Here is a 21,986-nt window from a genome sequence, read left to right as displayed (position 1 = left end):
AACCACATATGGTCATATGAAATGTCCAGAATAGGGGAATCTATAGAAACACAAAGTACATTAGTGGTTGCTTAGGGCTGGGGCACAGGGGAGATAGAAAGATGGGAGGGTGACAGATAGCTAAAAGGGAATAGAGTTTCTTCTTGAGGTAATGAAAATGTTCCAAAATTGACTGTGGTGATGGTTGAACTTACCTGCGAATATATTAAAAATTATTGAATTACACATTTTAAATGGGTGAATGGTACGGTGTGTAAATTAAATTTCAATCAAGTGATAAAAAAAATGTTTAAATTTAATATATAAACAAACAAATAAACCCAATTAAAGCACTGTTTTAATAGCACCCTGCCTCTGCTCAGAGGCCTCTAAGCTGTGAAGCACGTAAAAATGGGTTTTAAACTTATATTAGCATTCCACCCTGAGATGGAAAGGAAATATTCTTCGCAGTGTGTGAGCCATTCCACACAGTGTTCTGAGAATGAGACTGTTAGAAGTGACAGGGGTATGACGGAGGGAGCTTCTCCCAGACAGACCCTCCCAGACGTAACAACTATAAACTCTGGACAAAACACAAAAAAGCAACGACCCGACGGTGCTGGAAAGGAAACAAAAGCAGGCCAAGTCTGGAGGGGAGGGGAGTCCCGGAAGAAGAGAGGGGCAGAGGCGAGTTTCAGGGTTCTGTCCTGCCTTTAGCCCGGGAGCAGGCCAGAGCTGACACCACGTGGGGCAGGGCGATTGGAACCCCAAGAGGAAACCTGCAGACTTCCTGGGCCGAGGCATCTTCTGTCCTCTTCTTACTTGTCACCCTGTGACCTCTGACCATCTCTCTGCCTTTGGCTTCTGTGAAACCCAGCATTTCCCAGTTCCTTTCCTTCTTCTCCAGCAACACTTCTGGTATCTCTTGATGCTTCCTCTTTCTTTGTCTCCCCTGAACACCGGCATCCTCCAGGGCTTTGCCCCCAGCTTTTCATCAGTGCCCTTTCCCCTCACAGTTCGTCTCCTCCCGTTGCTTCCACTGAGACTCCCACATTCATAACTGCACTCAGGCTCCCTTCTCAGCTTCCCTTCTGGATAGTTCCAGCTTCAGACTAGTAGCCATGGGGTGGGAGTTAAATTCTAATGTCAGCACAGAAGCCAAAAGTCACACAGACTCACGATTTCCCTTGAAATTCCCTTAGGAAGGTAAGGTGTTGGACCCTTACAGTCCTCCATTTCTTGGCCCAGCTTGTACTGCGGAATTTGCTCACCATAAATGCACTTAAACTATGATTCCACTGTATTTAGTTGTTCCACAAGCATCTCCAAGTTAACATGTCCTAACTGGACTTCCAGCCTGCCCTCCATCTACCTGCATCCCTCTCCTCCGCCTTTACTTCCTACTTTAACAGATGGCACCAAAGTCAACCTGGTTGCCCAAGCTAGAAATCCAAGGGTCAACCCTGACTTCTCTTTCTCCCTCATGCCAAAATCCAATCTGTCTTGATTTCCGTTGATTTTAGTGCACCAAATGCTTTAATCTAAGCCCTTATCATCTTTTACTTAGACAATAGCCAGTTGCCAAATTGTCTCCCTGCCTTCATTTCTTTATGCCTCCAGTCCCCTAGAGTGTATCCAGGTCTTTTGTCTTTTGAAAACGCAAATACAATCAGATTTCTCCCTGCTGGGAAAGATCCTCCAATGGTAAACCACCACCCAGAGCAGTAGAAACAGCTCTTATAAATCATGCTCATTTTAATTTTAACTTCATTTATCTTTAATAATGGCATCACTTACCAACAAAGGAGAGCAGGATCACCAGGAGGACAATGAGAGCACAGATACACGGAATCAGGACCAGCAACAGGAAACGAAGAATATTCACAGTCGCCAGCTTCCGAGAGCAGCCATCACCCATGGTATCATCATCAGCTCCCAAGACCTAAAGTAGGAGAGGAAAATGAAACATGGTTTTAATATTACAAAGCAACTCAGTACATGGTATGACATTTTAGAGTATAGCTATCCATTTAGAGAAGCAGCATTCCTAAGAGATTTTCCTCCGTGTATTTTAGGGCATGAAATGAGGTTAGTCACCAAATCACACTAATAAATGAACAAATAACTACAAATCACATTCAGGGAAGAGCAAATCATCTATTGCTGAAATGTTTTTCAGGAGTATATGAACTTATAATGATATTCCATCTTGATTTTTTTTTTAATGTATCTGCTAATTTGGTATTATTCCAAAGGGCTGTTCTTACCATGGCAAGAACTCACCTTGACCTAGAACTCTAAGCAAAGAGTGCCTAATACAGTGATAAAATACTGGTGAGTAGTTGTGGACAGGGCATTATCCAGACTTCATTCTTGTTTTGCTCATTAGTCCTAACCCAAATCTGCATGAATCTGGATAAAATAAGTTTTTAACCATTAATAATTCAGCAAGATTGAATATTACTGACCATGTATTGAGTGGCAAGTTGAACAGTGAAAAAGAGCCTGTTCTGTTGGCCACTGACAGGATGCCCTCCACTGTCCACACTGCCCCTGCAGCCCATCCACTTGTGAGAGAATGATGAGATGCGACGGAGATGGTTCAACAAGATAAAGTTCTTGTCTTCATATTCTTTAAATTTTGCTTAGCTCAATCTCTTGCCAGAAACAATGTCTGGAAATTCATTTATTGCAACTGGCTTAGGGGAGTAATTTTTTCAACAGAGGTGGAATTAAAAGTGATTTGAGTCACTATGAGCAGCTCTTCTGATCCCATTAATGAAGATGTTTCTCATGGCTCTCTCTTGGACTTCGGACTCTCCTTGCCTTTTCTTCTCTGAGCTTGAACCACAACCTTGGTGTACCCAGCTCTTGAATCTCTTGAGTCCTGAACTTCCTTTCAAGTTAGATCATACATTTCTGATGCCTAGTGCAAAGCATCATCTCTTCTCAACATGTCCAAAACCAAACTAACCTCCTTCTTTATCCGTTACCTTCAAACTAGTTCTCCTGACTTCCGTATTTGTGCTAAAACAAACTCCACTATTCCTATAACCTCAAGACTCCAGACTTTTCCATCATCCCCCCATGCTATTCATTACCAAGTTTTGTTGGTTCCTCCTCTGTAAGAAAAATCTAATTTTTATAATTGAATGACCTTTGAGAAAGAGCTTTCTCATAATTAAGAAGTTGTCCTAACTGATGATCCTGCATTTGATCCTTTCTGGTATATAACCAGTACCTGATAATTTCCCACGGATAAAAAGGCAACTTTGATGAGTTCTTCTGAATTGCAAAGCATATGTGATTCTCCATTTCTGCTTTATTCCTCCTACATCAAAATGAGTTCTGGTTCACTAACACATATTGCAAGCAGTGTTCACTACATACACTGATGGGATAACACCCTCTGTAATTTTAAGAATTCTCCGTGGGAGACATTATTTGAAAGAACGTATGCTGTTAGCTTAAGAATGGTTTGATTTCCTAGATTAATGTCTTTACTGACCCATTCCCTTTGAACCTGGTTTAATCGACCAGCCAACATGAGTTAATTCAGAGTTAATTTACAGTTAAGTGGCAGGAGGAGGTCATGGAAAGGACGTGACCTACCAGTTGAACCATGAGCTAGACTCAGGCAATCAGAGGCCCCTCACCCCCTCTTCTGTCCTTGGAATGTACGTTACGCCCACTGTTCCCACAGCCAAAGCCATTTTCAAGGACACAGCCTTGAGAGAGCAATGCGCTGTTGAGACCATCTGGATGGTATACATGACTGCATTCCATTATGTCTTCTATATAAACTCTTAAGATTCTGGCAGGCGTGGAGATCTAATCACCTTGCAGCTGTCCAAGACAAACCTTGCATTTAAGTTCCCTTGCTTATTAAAACTGCCATCTACCAATCTGGAGTGATCTGCCTCTTTCTTCAGTCCCTCCTTGCCTTCTGTATATGAGGGTCAGTTTCAGATTTCACCCAATGTGATCTAACACATTGACACAATGTAATATAAGGTCTGCTATAGCACATTGACTATAACACCAGCATTGGGTGGGTGGTACCCTTTGAGGCTTGGATATAACATTTACCTGTAAAAAGCCAGTGTGGGGCTTCCCTGGTGGCGCAGTGGTTAAGAATCCTCCTGCCAATGCAGGGGACACAGGTTCAAGCCCTGGCCTGGGAAGATCCCATGTGCCGTGGAGCAACTAAGCCAGCGAGCCACAACTACTGAGCCCGAGTGCCACAACTACTGAAGCCCGTGCACCGCAATGAAGAGTAGGCCCTGCTCGCCACAACTCGAGAAAGCCTGCATGCAGCAACAAAGACCCAATGCAGTCAAAAGTAAATAAAATAAATAAATTTAAGGCCACACATAGATAAGGAAGTAAGGGCCATAGACCAAATGACAGGTCTAATGGCGACCCAGGACAAACCACAGAGAACCGGTGTGGAGTCCAAAAGAGCCCCAGATGTAGTTCAGGAACCAAGAGGTCTTTCAAGATCAAACACAGCCCTAAAAAAAAAAAAAAAAAAGCCAGTGTGGAACTACAGCTCAACAGAAACAGTAGTAGAACTGACTTATTTACTTCATTTACTCAACAGGTAGTTATTGAACACCTACTGATTATAATAAGCATAGTGATGGATATAATAATGATTTAAGACCAACTGTCCCTCCAAAGCTCACAGTCTTGTAGGAGAGATAAGATATGTACATAACTAACTACATTTCGAGGTAGCAAAAGATAAGCACCATGAGATTTATAGGAATTCAAAAGACAGGAATACGATTTCTTGCTGGAGGATCAGTTAAGACATTGTAGAGAACCAGCAGTTGAACTAGCCATGATTCTGAGAAAAGTATCCCTGAAAAGCCCTGTTACAGCTTAAAAGAGTGGTAAAATACATCCAGAGAGGTAAGGAGTTATGAACTTTCTTTGGCTTCCACAACAATGGAAAAGCTTTCTTGGTTAAGGTGGGTGGTCACAGGAGCATTATAGGGATAATCTTCTTGGGTGGCAAATTCACAATGGCCTCAGTGCTATGTGGAATCCTGTGTCCAAATACATCTCATTTAGCATTCATAAGTGAAGAATCAGTAGGGAAAGTGCTAGAGGCTCATTTTAATACCTTATATAAGTATATCAACAAGTATTTGACCTCCAGAAACCATATTCATGATTAGTGCAAATGCTTTCTCCAATAACTAGGAAACTGATTCCTTTTATGAAGGGGAGAAGAGGAAGAAATACTTACAAGAAATTCACAACTAAGAAATACTTAGAAGAAATCTCAGCACTTTCCTCAAGTGCGTAACTTTTCTCTTGCACTCAAGGCCACTTAAGACTATTGCTATAAAGGCTGCATTATTCAGAGGCCCTTTGAGGTTCCTCTGAATATAATGCAACTCTCAGACTTTACTGTTGGGTGAATAATGCCAGATGAGATAAACTGCTAGGACAATTCCTAAGCTTCATTTCAGTGGACTCAACAACCCTCTCTCCAGAAGGTACCCTCTTCCAGAATCTACCCTCCACATACTTGAAACCGTAAGCTAAGCACAGGCACAAGCATTCCATGGTGCAGTCAGGGAACAATGCATCTTGTTGACCTGCACATATTTCAAATATGTAGTTCTCATGTTTTATTAATCCTGTTGGTGAAAACTCATTTCTTGTGTCTTAAGAACTACATTTATTTTTAAAGGTGTCATGTTGGCTTATGTAACATATATGGATACAATCTACCTGACTGGGACATCTCCTTGAGTCATTGGTTCCATTGGGAGACCTTCTCATCTGTCTCTTTTACAATCTTTATTATGCTTGCCTCCTGGCTTAGTGATTCAACTTTTTTTCATAACAGCCATTCTCTCTCTCGTTTTTAAATATATAGTTGGTTTACAATGTTGTATTAGGTTTAGATGTACAGCACAGTGACTCAGTTATACACACACACATATATATACACATATATATTCTTTTTCAGATTCTTTTCCATTATAGGTTATTATAGAATATTGAGTAGAGTTCCCAGTGCTATACAGTAGGTCCTTGTTGGTTATCTATTTTATATATAGTAGTGTGCATATAGTAGTGTGTAATCCCAAACTCCTAATTTATCCCTCTCCCTCTTCCCCTTCAGTAATCATACGTTTGTTTTCTATGTCTGTGAGTCTATTTCTGTTTTGTAAATAAGTTCATTTGTATCATTTTCTTAGATTCCACATATGAGCAATATCATATGCTATTTGTCTTTGTCTGGCTTACTTCACTTAGCATGATAATCTCTAGGTCCATCCATGTTGCTGCAAATGGCATTATTTCATTCTTTTTTATGGCTAAGTAATATTCCAGTGTGTGTGTGTGTGTGTGTGTGTGTGTGTGTGTGTGTGTGTGTGTGTGTGTGTGTGTGTGTGTGTATCACATCTCCTTTATCCATTCATCATGACAGCCATTCTCTGAGTCTTTCAGGACCTACTGTCCATTGATCCCTCTATCTTCTCCCACTCTATCAGCTCTCTCCTTTCTTCATTTCCCCATATATCTTCTTTAAAATCTTTGGACCATTATTTCAATGATACTCTTGCTAATGCCCTGAGCCCCCTTACCCTTATGGATTTTCTTCTCACCTATCTTGTAAAAGCCAACATGAGATGAATCCAACGATCTTCTCTCTCTGTATCTACACTTGGACAGTTGAATGTGGCTGTAAAAAGTCACGCAACAGGACTACTTGATTGCTAATTTAAAGTCTTTTCTATTCTCCTCAAACTATCTTTTCCCACTCTTCTGCCCTCACTTTCAGAAGAAGATCCACCCCTATTCCCACCCTACAGAGAGAATAAAAACCATCAAATGGGAATTGCCTCACCTACCTAAATTTCAGCACACACACCTGCTCATTTATAGACCCTTCTCTCCTGTAGAGATGCTATTTAAGACTCCTCCTATTCAAGACTAATCCTTCCACATTTGCTACAGACTTCATCTCCTCCTCTCTTCTCAGGAATTTACCATCTTAATTCTCCATTGAATCATATATCTGATCTCGATTTACCTCTCTTTCCCCCTCTCCCCCTCTCTTCTCCTCCCTCTATCTCCTATATCACTGCCATCAGCTTTTTACTATGTTAAGGTTTCTCCTGGTTATTTTTAAATCCCTTCTCAAGCCTATATCCCACTTCAGGCACAGTCCTATCTCTCTCCTTCTTTCTCATCCAAAATGATCTCACAGTTCTGAATATTTATTGTCCAAGTTTCCTCACTTACCGCCTACTCTTGTGACCACTACAGTTTGGCATCCACTTCTGTCACTGCACCAAAAGGGCCTTTGCTACGGTCACCATTGACCTCCATGTTGCTCTACTGAAATGATATTTTTCAGCCATCCTTGTAATGACATCTCAGTATCATCTGACAGATCAAATTCTCAGCCACTCCCATCTTCTTCAAGCACTTTCTTCCTTTGACTTCTCTTTCTGCTCCCTCACTGGTCACTCCTTCTCTTTCTGCTCCCTCACTGGTCACTCCTTCTCTTTCTGTAAACTCTTTTCTCCCATCCGCTTTCTCCAGGCAATGCCACCCACACAAATAGCATCAATTGACTTACATCTTTAAATAACAAGCATAGATTTTTCCTCTGCACTCCAGACCTTTGTATCCAACTGGCCATTTGACATCTCCCCAGTGGATGCTGCAAAAGTACCTCAAACCCCACATGTCTGGTCAAATAAATAATCTCCATCCCCACATCTAGTAATCTCCCATGGTTCCCTATCTCAGGAAGAGATAATTGAGCACCCACTGTGTGTCAGGCACTGTTTGGACACCTGGATACAACCCTCTGCAAAGCAAAACTCTCCAGCCTCATAGATTCTACATCCGACTAACAATGGCCATCACATCTCACCTGGAATCCTGCAAATGCCTCCCCCTGTCTGGTTTACCTCCATCTATTCTTGCACTCCCTAATCTGTTCTCCACACTATAGCCAGAGTGAGAAAGAGGCTGTGTATCGTGGAATTACAGAAAAAGGAAACATGAAAAATGATCCCCAAACTGAACTCATTCAGGAAATTCAGAGCCTGGAACCGGAGCTGATTATGAGAACCATGTACCCAGTGGATTGGCAGAGACTTGGGGAGGGCTTTGGACACCCACAGGGGTATAGTGGGTTTCAAGTCCATTTTATGAGGATTTCAAAGGTCAAGAAGACCATAGCTAATATTTCAGGTACATTCGTCTTTATCCTGTCCTACCTTCCTGCAGCTTTTTTTACTTCACTAACACTTGGTACATTCTTGGGGATACTTCCACAGCTGCAAATGGCAGAAACTGCTTGTGAACAAGGAGATACCTGCCCATGGATCCCTCAGATGGAAGATTCCCTCCCAAGGCCGGGGCCAGGACTCACCAAAGAGCCAATGAACCAGAAATATCTGACTGGGGATATTAGAGATGGAAATAGCTGCTAACAACCAGGTTAGGACAAAGCAGATGTTCGGCCCAGAAGGAAGCAAGTGCCTTCTCAGGGACAACAGCCTTGCCGCCCTCCACAGCCCCCCTCATTCCGAGTGGGGCAAGTGACTGAGAACTCTACACACTGCTCTCACTCTGATTGCTGGGTTATGTAAGAACTATTTTCCAATCAGGTGGACCTGCCTGCATGATAAAATTTGCATTTTAAATATAGAGAGCGGGGGTCAGCAAACTACAGCCCATGGGCCAAACCCAGCCACTGCCTGTTTTTATCCCTAAAGTTTTATTGGCAGACAGCCCTGTTCATTCATGCAGATATTGTTATAGCTGCTTTCCTGCTACAGCAACAGCACTGAGTAATTGCAACAGAGCCATGTGGCCCACAAGGCCTAAAATATTTACTATCTGGCCCTTTCCAGAAAAAGTTTGCCAACACCTGATAGAGAGTATCACTGTATACCTGCATGCATGGATATTTTAAATTCTACAAATTTAATATGATAACAAAATCAAATTATAAATTCTCTTAAGAATTTATCACGTTATCTCTTACTAGGGCCCTTAGTGAAGCCTGATATAATTGTACAGGTGGCAAACTGACAGATAAAACTGCCTAATTATTGCTGTTAACCCAATACATGGTTACTCTACAAAAGGTTCAAAGATAAAATTAATCTTCAAAATTAAAAAAATTATCCAGACTTTTAATATATTACATTAGAAGAAGAAAGGAAAGCATGAGTTTCAGGGATATTCAAACTGAAATAGGACTGCAACATGCATTATAAACTATAAGAACCAACAAACACTCATAAGATTATAAAGCTAGAAAGTACAAATTTATTCCTGCTTCTGTAAAAACATACTCATAGCATAAGTAATACTAATTCAGTTGTATCTCTCTATATGTGTGCAAATATTACCCTTTTCTCATCAGTGTATGCCCAGCACCTAGAACACCATCAGGAATGGATTAATATCTGTGAATAAATAAATGACTTCAATCACCTAAACAAAAATTGCTCTGTACATAATTATGTAAATAACTCTTTTTTTTTTAATGACACGTGCCTTACAGAGTCTATTCTTGAATTTTCTAAAAATACTTGGAAGAGAAAATGTATTTGGTAAAATAGTAAAAATATTTCCTTTCAGGGAAAATATACTAAAAATTAATAACATCAGTTTTTACTGGAACTATTTATTAGTACAACTCCATGCTCAAATTTCCTATTATGAATTTTGAAGTCAGTTAGAAAATGTTGTGTTTCAGAAAGAAAATTGTCATGAATTTTATTACAGAAAAATTTTTTCAACACCACCTATGTTAAGAACATGAAACTATATTAACCCCATGAATCAGAGATCCCCAGACATTCTGGGTTCACAGCACCATCAGTGTCTAGGTAATTTTTTCAGTGGTCCTAGGCCAAAAGAAATGCCTAACAGTTCCATTTATTTATTAGCCTGGTCCAACAATTTTATAAGTACTTGTATCCTAAAACTTAGTAGCCATTTGAAAAAATACTACACATAAGTTAAAATTTTTAAATATTGGGTCGGTCAAAAAGTTCATTCTGGTTTTTCCATAACATATTAAGGAAAAACCACAACAAACTTTTTGGCCAATCCAATATTTTTATGCCATTCTTAAATAACCACAATTACTTACACTAATGGGGCATGCGCATCTGTTGGGCACTGCACAACACCTCAAACCTCAGAATCAGACTAGAAACCACCACCACTCATTGCCTGTTCCACGTGGATTTCTGCCTGGTACGACTTTCTACACAGCAACCACCAAGAACCCAGCTTTATGAAGACAGGATGACATCAAAAGGAATATAGCACAATCTAATGTTGAAACTGTGAACTACCTCAAGCTAGTATTTCATTCGGTAACCAACAGATGTCAAGTATCACTAGATTTCTCTCAAAAATTGAAAATAACCAGCAGCCTCTGTGAGTCACTGCAGTGTCTTGGGGTACTTCAGCAGAGTTTGGAAATCATGGTTCTAGACTATCTATTTCTCCCACATCCATCTGCTTAAATCCAAATCCTTAAAGAAGTAACTCATATTTCATCTCATTCAGGAAGCCTTCCTTGACTACCCAGACAGAAGTAATCTCTCTGAGGCAGACTCCCAGCACCTATTCTTTCCTTTGATCTTAGAAACAGAACCCTAAATTTTAGAATAAAGACAGCACTTAGAATTAAGACAGCAATTCCCAGTCTCTTTTGGAGCTGTGTGAGGCCATGTGACCACGTTCTTGACCATGGGATGAACTTGGAAATGGTAAATATGACTTCCAGGAAATATTCTCCAAGACTGGAGTATTGTCCCTCCTCTTTCCTGCTGGCTGGAATATAGATATAATAGCTGATGATCAAGCAACTATCTTGGACCCAGAGATGAAAGCTGTAGGCAGAGGATGGCTGAGTAGCAAGAAAGAACGAACCAGGATCCCTGATGGATTTGTGAAGTTGCCCTATCAGCCCTAAACTGCTTACTTTCAGGCTACATTTATAGGGGAAAAGAATAAATTATTTCTTGTTATATCACTTTCAATCTGAATATTCTATCACTTGCAGCTGAAGCACTTTAACTGGACTATGGCATTTATCACCCTCTACTTTGGATCATGGTCATTATGTACACACTAAAATTACTAAACTATAATCTCAGGAGGTAAAGATCCATGTTTAATTCATTCAACAAATAGCCCAGACCATTATTTTTATCCCTTTTTATTTTAGTTCCTGGTATATAGTAGGATCAGAATAGATGTATATTGCCTCAATTAAATAAATGACTCACAACTAAAGGCCAGTAAAATTTCCCAAGAAAAGTTTTAGGTTTTTGATATACTTACTTTTGATGGAAGGGAGGGAAAAAACTATTAAAAGTTCTCTTTAAACACCATACATACATCTAGGCTTTTCATGCTCAGTAATGTAACCATCAAGTTTGTTTACTCACTGCAGCCACAGTGGATGATCTCCTGTTAATAAGAAGCTCAGTGCCTTTTATATGTCATCAATCAGGATAAGTTCAGAATAAAAATTTACAACTTCATAAATTACAAATTAGCAATTTTCAAGTACAAATCACTAGTGTGATAGCCAAAATGTTTTCAAACGGGGATTAATAGGAAGCAAACAATACAAATTAAGGTTGGTGGAAACACGGGCAATCACTTCCCAGTCCCCTTAGAGACCCCACATTCTCCACCTACTTCAACAATCTCCTAACTGGTTTCCCCATATCCTCACTTGTCCCCTTTCAAACTCCACACTGTAGCCCAAGTGATCTTTTCAAGATGCTCATTGGGATGTGTCACCTTCCTGCTTAAAACCTTCCAGAGACTTGAGAGACAAAGACCAACTTCCCTAACGTGGTATCGAAGACAATGCTTCTCAAATTTCAATGTGCACGTGAATCATGTGGGGAGAATCTGATCCAATAGGTGTGGGATGGGGCTTGAGATTCTGCATTCCTTACCAGCTCCCAGCTGATGCTGATGCTGGTGGTGTGAGGACCATACTTGGAGTAGCAGGATCTGGAGACCCTCTAGGTGTGCCCCATCTACACCAGGCTCATTGCACACCACTCATGCCCACCCTCCTCTCTCCACACCGGCCACCTGGCTCTTCCCAGTTCCCATAATCACTCTCTGCCTGGATTGGCCTCTGCCCAGCCCCCACCTGCCGGAGTCACTCAGGATTCACCCTTAAACATCAACTCATGACCCATGACTAGTTCAGTCTCTCGGTCCTTTATCCCAGTTATGATTTACATGTATTTGTATGATCATTAGATTATGTTGGTTATTCCTGCTAGGCTGTAGGCTCCAAGAGGTCAGGGACCATGTTAGGTTTTGCTTCTCATTGTAACCCCAGTATTTTATTTTATTTTATTATTTTTTTTTTAACCCCAGTATTTTAAAAGGGCCTGGCTTGTAGTAGGCACTCCAGAAAAATATTAAAATAATAAATAAACTCTTCTACAATGCCCTCCCATCGTCAGAAGAGTCTTAGAAATACAAGGAATTGAATGCTTCTCCATGTGTGAATAATTATTATAGTCATAATAATAATAGTAACAATAACAATATGGCCAAACACCCGCTGAGCATTTCGCATGAGCCAGGCACTCCTCTAAATGCATTATATATGGAAATGCTCACAACAGCTCTACTAAGTGGTTGCTATTACCATACCCATTTACAGAAGAGGAATTTGAGGCTCTTTGAGTAATTTAATTAAAATAATTCAAGCTAATGAACAAAAAAGGCAGAATCTAAAGCGAGTCCCTTTTCTGAAACTCAGCAGGTGACTAGAGATCCCATGGTTTTCAATTTGGTTTGAATTCTAGACCATAGCTTTCAGAGCTTCCTGGAACACACCATCTATTCTCCAGCTCTGGCTACAAAGATAGACTAAGCTTTCCCCCACTGAGCCATGCAGGGCTGACCCCGGATGACCCCAAACCTATGAAGGACCAGATCTCATAGCGTGGTCATTGTGGAGCTTTTGATCCTCCTTCCAAGTTAGACATGGCCTAATGGGGGATGACGACTCACTGCAGCTCGACAATGGGAGCTACGTCTTAGAAATGGCCTCTCTGTGGTTTTTATTAATTTCTTTCTAGAGCTCACTTTTCAACATTATCTTAAAAACCTTCCCCTAATTATCTAATAAAACCTTAATTACCTGGCATCTTTAATTACAGAAGTTTTCTACTCTATCTTTCGGAGACGTGGAAAATGATAAGAAAATAAGCAAATTATCAAGAATTTATAAAATACTGCCAGAGAATGAAATGGAATTCCAGAAAATGTGGACTCTTCGACAACTTCTATAGCTTAGAATATTTTGCCCTGAGAATCACATGCAAGTATTGGCCCTAACCATCAGTTTTCAAAGATTTGCTTAGTACACTGTAAGACAGTGTAAGAAAACTCATTTTCAACAGTAAAGATTGAAATAGAAAGGAGGTCCAAGTTTTTATTTAATAACATCAAAAATCTAATTAACAACAACAAAAAAAACTCTTATTCCTTGACCATTCCAAAGTTTTGGTAAACATATGCCATTTTGGCCTACAGGAGCTCTGTAAGTTATAATATTCACCTAATGATACCATCTACAAAGAGATTAACATCAGCTTAGAACCTTTAAGGTACAGCATCAGACATAAGAGATATATTGATATTTTTATTTCAAATAGGATATGTTTAAATTACGACCAAAGATCAGGCAGAGTTTAAGTAGTACATAAACTGGTTCTGATCAACAGAGTATTTCGAAATGTGAAGGGTAATTCTACCTTTATAATGTGACGCTATACTATCGATTTTCTGAAATACCAAAATGATTATATTCTTAAATACAATTATGAAATTATGTAGACTTGGGTAATACAGGATGGTTAGGTAACACTTAAGTCTGTGACCCTCAGGTGCACAAATATTACTACTACCCAAAGGTTGTCCAAATCCATGTGTCAGTCTCGTGGATTTAGTAAAATTCTATTCATTGCTTTGAAGTTTATGATATGATCAAGTCAAAATACCAAAATACTCTTAATGAGAGTGCATATTTTAATGGATAGGATTGTATGCAAAATGATGGCAAAATTCAGTGACCATCTGTCGTACCACAAAAGATTCGCTTACAGTAGTAAAAACAATTAAGAAAGATCCATCCAAAATCAACATTATGTATTGGCTTGAGGCTCACTGAGCACTCTAGTTCTTTAGGCAGGAAGGCAGTGAACTGCAAATGCCCTCGCACTTTGCTGTTTCCACAATGCAACAGCCTGCCTTGAGGACAAGGTCACTCCAGCTGGTGTGGCCTGAACAGGACACCGAAACTCCCTCTAAGCTCTGAGGAGATGTTACACTGTCACGTATTAATATCCGTACATTCCAGAAAAAAGGCAGACACTAAGACTCCACTGGCTGATAGGTAATCCACTTGGAACATTGTCCTGCACACAGCACACAACCATCAGTCCAAAATGTGATCTGAATTGTTGTTTCAGTATTAGAGATGGAGCTTCTCCAACCCACCTCCACTCTCTGTCCACTGAGGAAAAACGAGCTAATGTTACCCCTTTATTTAAGAAGGGAAAAATCTGCCACTGTTAGATGCTTTCCTCTCTGTTCTCAATAAACTGTGAAACCACTCCTTACATGGATTGAGAGTAGATTTATTGAGTAAGAGATCAGTGATTTAGCTACTTCTCAAACCAGGCATCTGTCAGTTCTCGCTCATACTAGCTCCCACTCTACCAAGAAGCAAAATGCCTCCAAAATCATCCATCAGTAAATTATGCCAATCCCAAATGTCTTTTTGTTGTGATGTTTGTTTTTAATGTCCCAAGAGGCATGAAGAACAAGCATCTGGTTTTCAGTACGTCTTTTCATCCCATTTTCCGGCATTTAATTGAAGCATACAAAGTTCAAATAACTCATGCACTCTTTCAAAATGAAATTACTCAATTCACAGCAGAACACATGTCTCTGCAAGCCAATCCTGCCCACATTTTCTCCTTTGAAAATTAATGTAATAACAACAGCATCAGATAGTCTTCCCTCAAGATTCCTATTCACACATCCCAGAATTGTTGTTCAATACGGAGACTAAATACCGACAAAATATTTTTCCTGTCAAGAAGACCTGGTAATAATAGTCCAATACCCAGGCAGCATATCAATTCGGCGTTTGTTTTGAGGGTAGTATTGTTTAGTCGAAGTCTGAAACATGAGAGAAAAGACTGGAATGTATCAGAAGCAGTTTCTACAATATTGTCTGCACTACTGAAAATCCAGGGGACCTTACAAAGTTATCACCCGGTACTAACCATATCTTCATATCTGCAAATAAGGGATAAAAAATAAATGCCTTGCTCCAACCACAAATATTCCAACGATAAAATGAAATTGGCCAAGCAAAAGTAAGAAAAATATGATCATAACAATGCTTCTTTCAACTTCAGAAAGTTATAAGAGTCTCTATCTCTCTTGAACACACAGCGTGGAATTTGCTCAATTCAGTCTCCCTGGAGGAAAGTTATAATCTTTGTTCAAATGAGGAGATGTCTTCAAAGGCAACAGGAGAACCTTTTAAGGTAAAGCCCATTTTCTTCAGAGCCAGGTGGGAGGGTCACATTCCTGTGACAGTTACTGAAGATGATCTTGGAAAGAAACAGCAGGCAACTCCCCACCTAGACAAGGTAGATAAATAAGACCCTATGTCCTTTTCTGAGATGACTTTGCCCCCAATCTCAAATATGTCAATGTTATCATTTTACAGCAGACACAAATCTTGAAGCAATAAAAGATTCCTTTTAAGACAGATACAATAACAGAACTCTTTCTTCATATATTGGAGAGTCTTAAAGGTCCTTTTCTTCAGTATGTTTTTTGGGAAACAATGGAGACTACAGCGGGAAAAAAGAAGGGTTGGGTTCTCCATCCCCCAGGAAATTAAATATTTAACATTTACTCATTAAAATGTTTTGAATTTCACATCCTGATTATAAGTCGCCTCGTTTCTAAGGAAGCTGTAGCATAATCCAGAGGAGGCTCACAGATTTCCAAAGGCAGCTAAACCTATTTTTCATGTAGCACTAAGGAAGCTGTTGAATTTGTGCACATCAGAGACCTAATTGACTCACTGATGCAGTAATGATGGAAATGTTGTGACTTTTAAAAATTGAAACAGATTGGCAGAGTAGAGAACTGAAATACTGACTTTCTACAGCTGAAAACAATCAGGGAATGCATACAAGACAAAATGGATTTTATGCTCTACAACAATTCATTTCAGGCATTTCAATGCAAAGTAAAACATAAACAGATGTTGAAAACAGTTAACCTACTGAACCTACCTGCTGAAAGGAATCCTGCAGTAAAAAAAAAAAAAAAGTACAAGTAAGGATTTTATGTGTTAGATGGAGCAGCAATTTCTTTCCGAATACCTGGAGCAAAAGGATAGATTCCAAACTTAACATTCATCACACGTTTTGCTGTATTTAACGAATATTCTAGTTGGAAGACACAGGGACAGTCTGTGTTGAGGTTTCCATTACAAAACATGTCTATGTTGCATGTTAGGAATCTCAGTAGTTTGGTTTATTCCACTCATGCTTACTGAGCACCTATTCTGTGCACAGCTGGGCTATAGGGATAGAAAGATGGGAAAGACAGTCCTTGCCCACTGGGAGTTAACAGCTTACTTCCGCCATATACGACCTCATGGGTAACTTCAAGACCCTGTGACAGGACAGTAACACAGGTATGCAGAAAGGACTACAAGTCAACCACGGGGCAGAGGGAAGCAGGGCATGCTCAGTCCACGTTGTTACATCCCTAAAGAAACATAAATTTTGACGTTTGCACCAAGATAAAACAATAGTATTTCTTGCGCATTCATTCCCATGGGTCTCAGAGCATGTGTATGTTGGTTGAAGGAGGAGGGAGGCCAAGGGGAAGCAACATCACTGACATTTGGAGCAGGACAGTTTTTCACTGATAGGACCCTCTCCCATACTGCAGGACCTTTGCTACACCTAAGGCCAGCAGTAACTGTCCCCATGCCCAGGCACTCTGACCAACAATATGTCCTCTGTTATTTCCACATGTCCCTGAGGGTAGGACCTTTTCTTGCTGAGAAGCACCCGGGCCATTCAGCAAGCATCTATTGAACAGAGACTGCACCGTCATCTCTAAGCTCTGGATGCAAGACACATTCCTAAGTCAGCAAACTGTTCCTATGTTCTATAGGTATGAACTTACATTAGGTCTTTAAGTGAAGACTGAGAGTGTATGCCTTGTCTTCACAAAAAAGATGGTACATTTTTTGAGATCAAACATTATGTCTTTTAAAAACTATAATTCAAAAAGATACATGCACCCCTATGTTCATAGTAGCACTATTCACAATAGTCAAGACATGGAAACAACCTAAATGTCAGATGAATGGATAAAGAAGATGTGGTACATATATGTAATGGAAAACTACTCAGCCATAAAAAAGAATGAAATAATGCCATTTGTAGCAACATGGATGGACCCAGATACTATCATACTAAGTGAAGTGAGTCAAAAAGAGAAAGGCAAATACAATATGATATCACTTATATGTGGAACCTAAAATATGGCACAAACGAACTTATCAATGAAACAGAAACAGACCCACACACATAGAGAACAGACTTGTGGTTGCCAAGGGGGAGGGGGAGGGGGTGGGGGATGGAGTGGGAGTTTGGCAAACTATTACATATAGAATGGATAAACAACAAGGTCTTACCGTGTAGCACAGGGAACTATATTCAATATCCTGGGATAAACCGTAATGGAAAAGAAAGAATGTATATATGTGTATAACTGAATCACTTTGCTGAACAGCAGAAATTAACACAACATTGTAAATCAACTATACTTCAATAAAATAATTTTTTTTAAAAACTGTGCCTTTTAATTGTGACTATCACCCTACCTGGCACATAAAAGAACACAGACTTTTAACATCAATATCAATCAATCAACGTCAAAGAGGCATAATTTATTAGGTCTTTCAAAACCTAACACCTACTACATTGAACCAGGAATCTTGAGGAAGAATAAGGAGTGGTATTTGGGGAGAAATATATATACATGGAGTGATTATTTCCTGGGCAGGCAGGACATGGGGCTTTAAGCTTTTGTGGACCTGTACCAAGCGTGGCCCATGTAGATTTTTGACTTTGGGCAATCTCTGTGGCCTCTGCCCCAAACTACACATGTGTTGCTTGTTCCAGTGATTCAGGTAAGGCTGAGGTACCAAACTTTTGTAATTCCTGGAGGTGAGCAGAACAAAATGTGCTGCCTGGAAACTACAAAACAGCTGAGATCCATGAGTTCTCCAGGAGTAGATGTGAACTACTTTTGATTATTTGTGCTGTCTTAGAAAAGGTATTGAAGAAAGGCTACCCCAAATTCCATGCCCTATTATGTTGTTATAAATTGTACTCAGGCCGACGGAAAGAAATCAGCAAGTAGAGGTACCAACACCTCAGATGCATGGGGCTTGTTCACAGGTGTTAGTGGTCCTCCATCACATGGTCCCAATTAGCTCTAAATTTGTTAATTAAATAACCTCTGATGCTGGTTCTAGATTTTAGAGACCTAATTCATGGATTCGGTCAGAGAAACGTGGTTGGTTTTGCTACAAAACAAACAAAAAAGAATGCAAGCCTTTATCTTTCTGTACTCCATCTTCTTGGAGTGAAGTAAGAATACAACTCAACAAAACTTCTGCAAATGCAAAGCTAAAAAAGCAATTCAAAAGGCCTGTGCAATTGAATGTTCTGTCTTTACAGAAGTGGTTTAACTCAGGAAGTCAAAGGCAATGTGGAACGGTTTGAAAAACACAACAGTCTTATCTTCAGACCAACAAATTGATGAATCTGAAGAAAGAGACAGAGTTCCTTAAGAGAAAGGCTGAGCTTTGAGCTGATAGGCTGAGCAGATAGTAAGGAGAAAATGTGACTCTGAAGGTCTAGACAGATATAGAAAGTCAAAGAGTCATACCCAGGTCTAATACTTTTAGACTATTAGAAAGGGGAGATGTTCTTGGCAGTTACTAGATGATAATGTATGGGGGGAACCCAAAGAAACCAAACAGAGGAGGAAGGGCGAGCTCTCAAAGAATACATGAACTGACTGCCCCCACGGGGGCAAGGACCAGAGAAATTACTGAAAGCTTCCTAAAGCTGCAGATAGATAGACGGTTCATTACAAGAATAATTAGGGAACCATGCCTTCAAGACTGGACAGCTATGGTAAGCAGCTATTGAAAATCTAGATATATTGGACAGGGTAAGATCTGGAAAAGATGAACTGTGTTAAAAGGGAGCTGGGCAGTCCGTAACAGATTGAATCCAAGCCTAGGTTAGATGAAGACCTGATAGAAGAACACCTTTTAGATAGAAATTAACCAACTCAGGAGGATAATGGTAGACAGGTTATTTGAGCATAGAAGGTTTTGGTAGACCCAGGATCCACTGATTTCATATTTCTGGCTATGGGAGCCCTTGCAGAGGAAGATTAGATGAGTCAGTTAGAAAAAAAGTGATGGCCAGAATGCAAAGAGGAAGTAAAAGCAAGCTCAGCAAGGAATACTGGACCTACATGAAATCCAAATGGAAAATAACCAAACTCAGAAACGGGTTGAAGCCTTTCAAACTCAGCGAGGTGTCCCTAGAGGAGGAGGGAACAAACAGAGACAAAAACAGCCTAGGAAAGAAAATATCTTTATAATTAGTAATATAGACTCTAGTATGAGGAAACAACCATTCCTAGCGAGGGAGGGACGAGGAGGGAATCAGAGTCCTCAAAAAATTTGAAAGATGATAGGAGAGGAGAAATGATTCCATCAACCTTCCCCAGTGAAGGGTTTCACAAGGTCCTGATCCAGAAGCACATTGTATGTTATCTGTGGACACTGAATACCCACAGTTGAGCATGTTCTCTTTCATCAGATCCCACCAGCCTCTAATTCACTATTCTGACCTGCTTTCCTGCCCTTAGCATCTGTGAGACACGAAGGAAGCCTAAGATAACCCCGCCCCCTTTGGTTTAGCCACTTCTAAGTTTTCTATAACTTATAACCAATAGAGTCCTATTAAATATAGAATACCTCCCAATAATTTTATACACAGTCCAGGAGATTCCAACTGCCATTACCACCCCAAGGCCAGGAAGGTAGTCTCTCTCGCTTAGGATGCTTTCTGGGTATCTACAAAGTACAAAAGTGGAGCCAAGAGTGTGGGCTCCTAGCAAGTGTCACTTCCCTCCCCTCCTGACATGTTCCCTTTTCCAAATCTAACCACCTGCGGTTTCTTCAACTATTGTTTAGGCCAATTTAACTATATAGCTGCATTCACAAGAGAGAGAGAAATCTTTAGGGGCAAGAAAAGGCAGGGAAACTGAAATCCAGAGCAGGAAGTGTGAAAATTGACACTGAGAGTCCTGGCAATTAGAGGTGAGGGGAGGAACGGGTTACTGGACCCCAAAATAGGCCCAATTAGCGTGGGTCCTGGGTTTCGATGCCAAGGAAGGAACCTGAGAAAAGGTCTAGGCTGAAAGTTGGAGCTGAGAGCCTTGAATCAAGCCAGGGTGCTCAGAGGACCACATTCTCAGTGACAGGGGGATTAGAAAAAGTTCCTCTTAAATAGCCCAAGGAAAGGACTAAGAAATGTATCTGTAACAGTGAAAAAAATTAAAAGCTCTTATGAAAAATAAAAAATTCCAAGCCTGCCTCATGAGCAGGCCTGGGCACCAAATTTATACTATAGTCAAGGTGTAGAATTCTCAAGCTGTGAAACTAAAATAAAAATAAATCCCAGACTGGTGATTCCACTAGGTGCCTGTCAGAAGCAAACCAAACTACTCTGCATATCCGTAGAGCCCTTCCCCACCCCCCAAATGAGCTCACAATTAAAAAAATTAACAACACATGAGAAGGTGATCTGCCAAGTTGTGCTAAGAGGTGAAGGTAGAGAAATGGGCAAGCAAATAGTTCCCGTCCTCATGGAACACACAATTTACCAGAGAAGAAACCGAGTAAATAGCTATACAAATGTTCACTCAGTTCCAATTGCGGTAAGTGCTATATAGAGTAAGCACCAGGTAAAGAATTGGGGGTAATGCAAAAAATGAACATCCAAAACCCACTTCTGCCTTTTTTGTTAAAACTTAACATGTTCTTTGCAAATGACATGACTGATAAGGGGTTACTATCCAAAATATATAAACAGCTCATATAGCTCAACATCAAAAAGACAAACAACCCGATTAAAAAATGAGCAGAAAACCTGAAGAGACAAATTTCCAAAGAGGACATGCAGATAGCCAAGAGGCACACGAAAAGATGTTCCACATCGTTGATCATCAGGGAAATGCAAATCAAAACCACAATGAGATATCATCTCACACCTGTCAGAATGGCTATCATCAAAAGTAACAAATGTTGGCAAGGATGTGGAGAAAAGAGGACCCTCCTACACTATTGATGGGGATGTAAACTGGTGCAGCCACTGTGGAGAACAGTATGAAGGTTTCTCCAAAAACTAAAACTAGAAGTACCATATGACCCAGCAATTCCACTCCTGGGTATACATCTGAAAGAAACGAAAACACTTATTTGAAAAGATACATACACCCCAATGTTCACAGCAGCAGTATTTACAAATGCCAAGATATGGAAGCAACCTGAGTGCCCATCAATAGATGAATAGATAAAGATGATGTGGTACATATATACAATGGAATACTACTCAGCCATAAAACAGAATAAAATAATGCCATTTGCAACAACATGGATGGAACTGGAGGGTATTAAGTGAAATGAGTCAGAGAGAAAGACAAACGCTGTATGTTATCACTTATACGTGGAATCTAAAAAGTACAACAAACTAGTGAATATAACACAAAAGAAGCAAACTTACAGATATGGAGCACAAATTAATGGT

General features: G+C 40.1%; 1 protein-coding gene across 4 annotated transcripts in view; it reads right to left on the bottom strand.

Moving 5' to 3' along the window:
* Positions 1–21,986, bottom strand: part of CORIN (corin, serine peptidase) — a 261,407-nt gene that overhangs the window by 224,358 nt on the left and 15,063 nt on the right. For all 4 annotated transcript variants that reach the window (XM_007180752.3, XM_007180749.2, XM_007180751.2 and 1 more), the window contains exon 2: positions 1,777–1,921. In XM_007180752.3, the coding sequence (XP_007180814.2) occupies positions 1,777–1,921 (145 nt within the window). The remainder of the gene's footprint in view (positions 1–1,776; positions 1,922–21,986) is intronic.

This window comes from Balaenoptera acutorostrata, chromosome 5 (genome assembly GCF_949987535.1).
Source record: "Balaenoptera acutorostrata chromosome 5, mBalAcu1.1, whole genome shotgun sequence".
NCBI lineage: Eukaryota > Metazoa > Chordata > Mammalia > Artiodactyla > Balaenopteridae > Balaenoptera > Balaenoptera acutorostrata.
The sequence above is the reverse complement of the archived record's forward strand: the minus strand, read 5'-3'. Positions and strand labels throughout refer to the sequence as shown.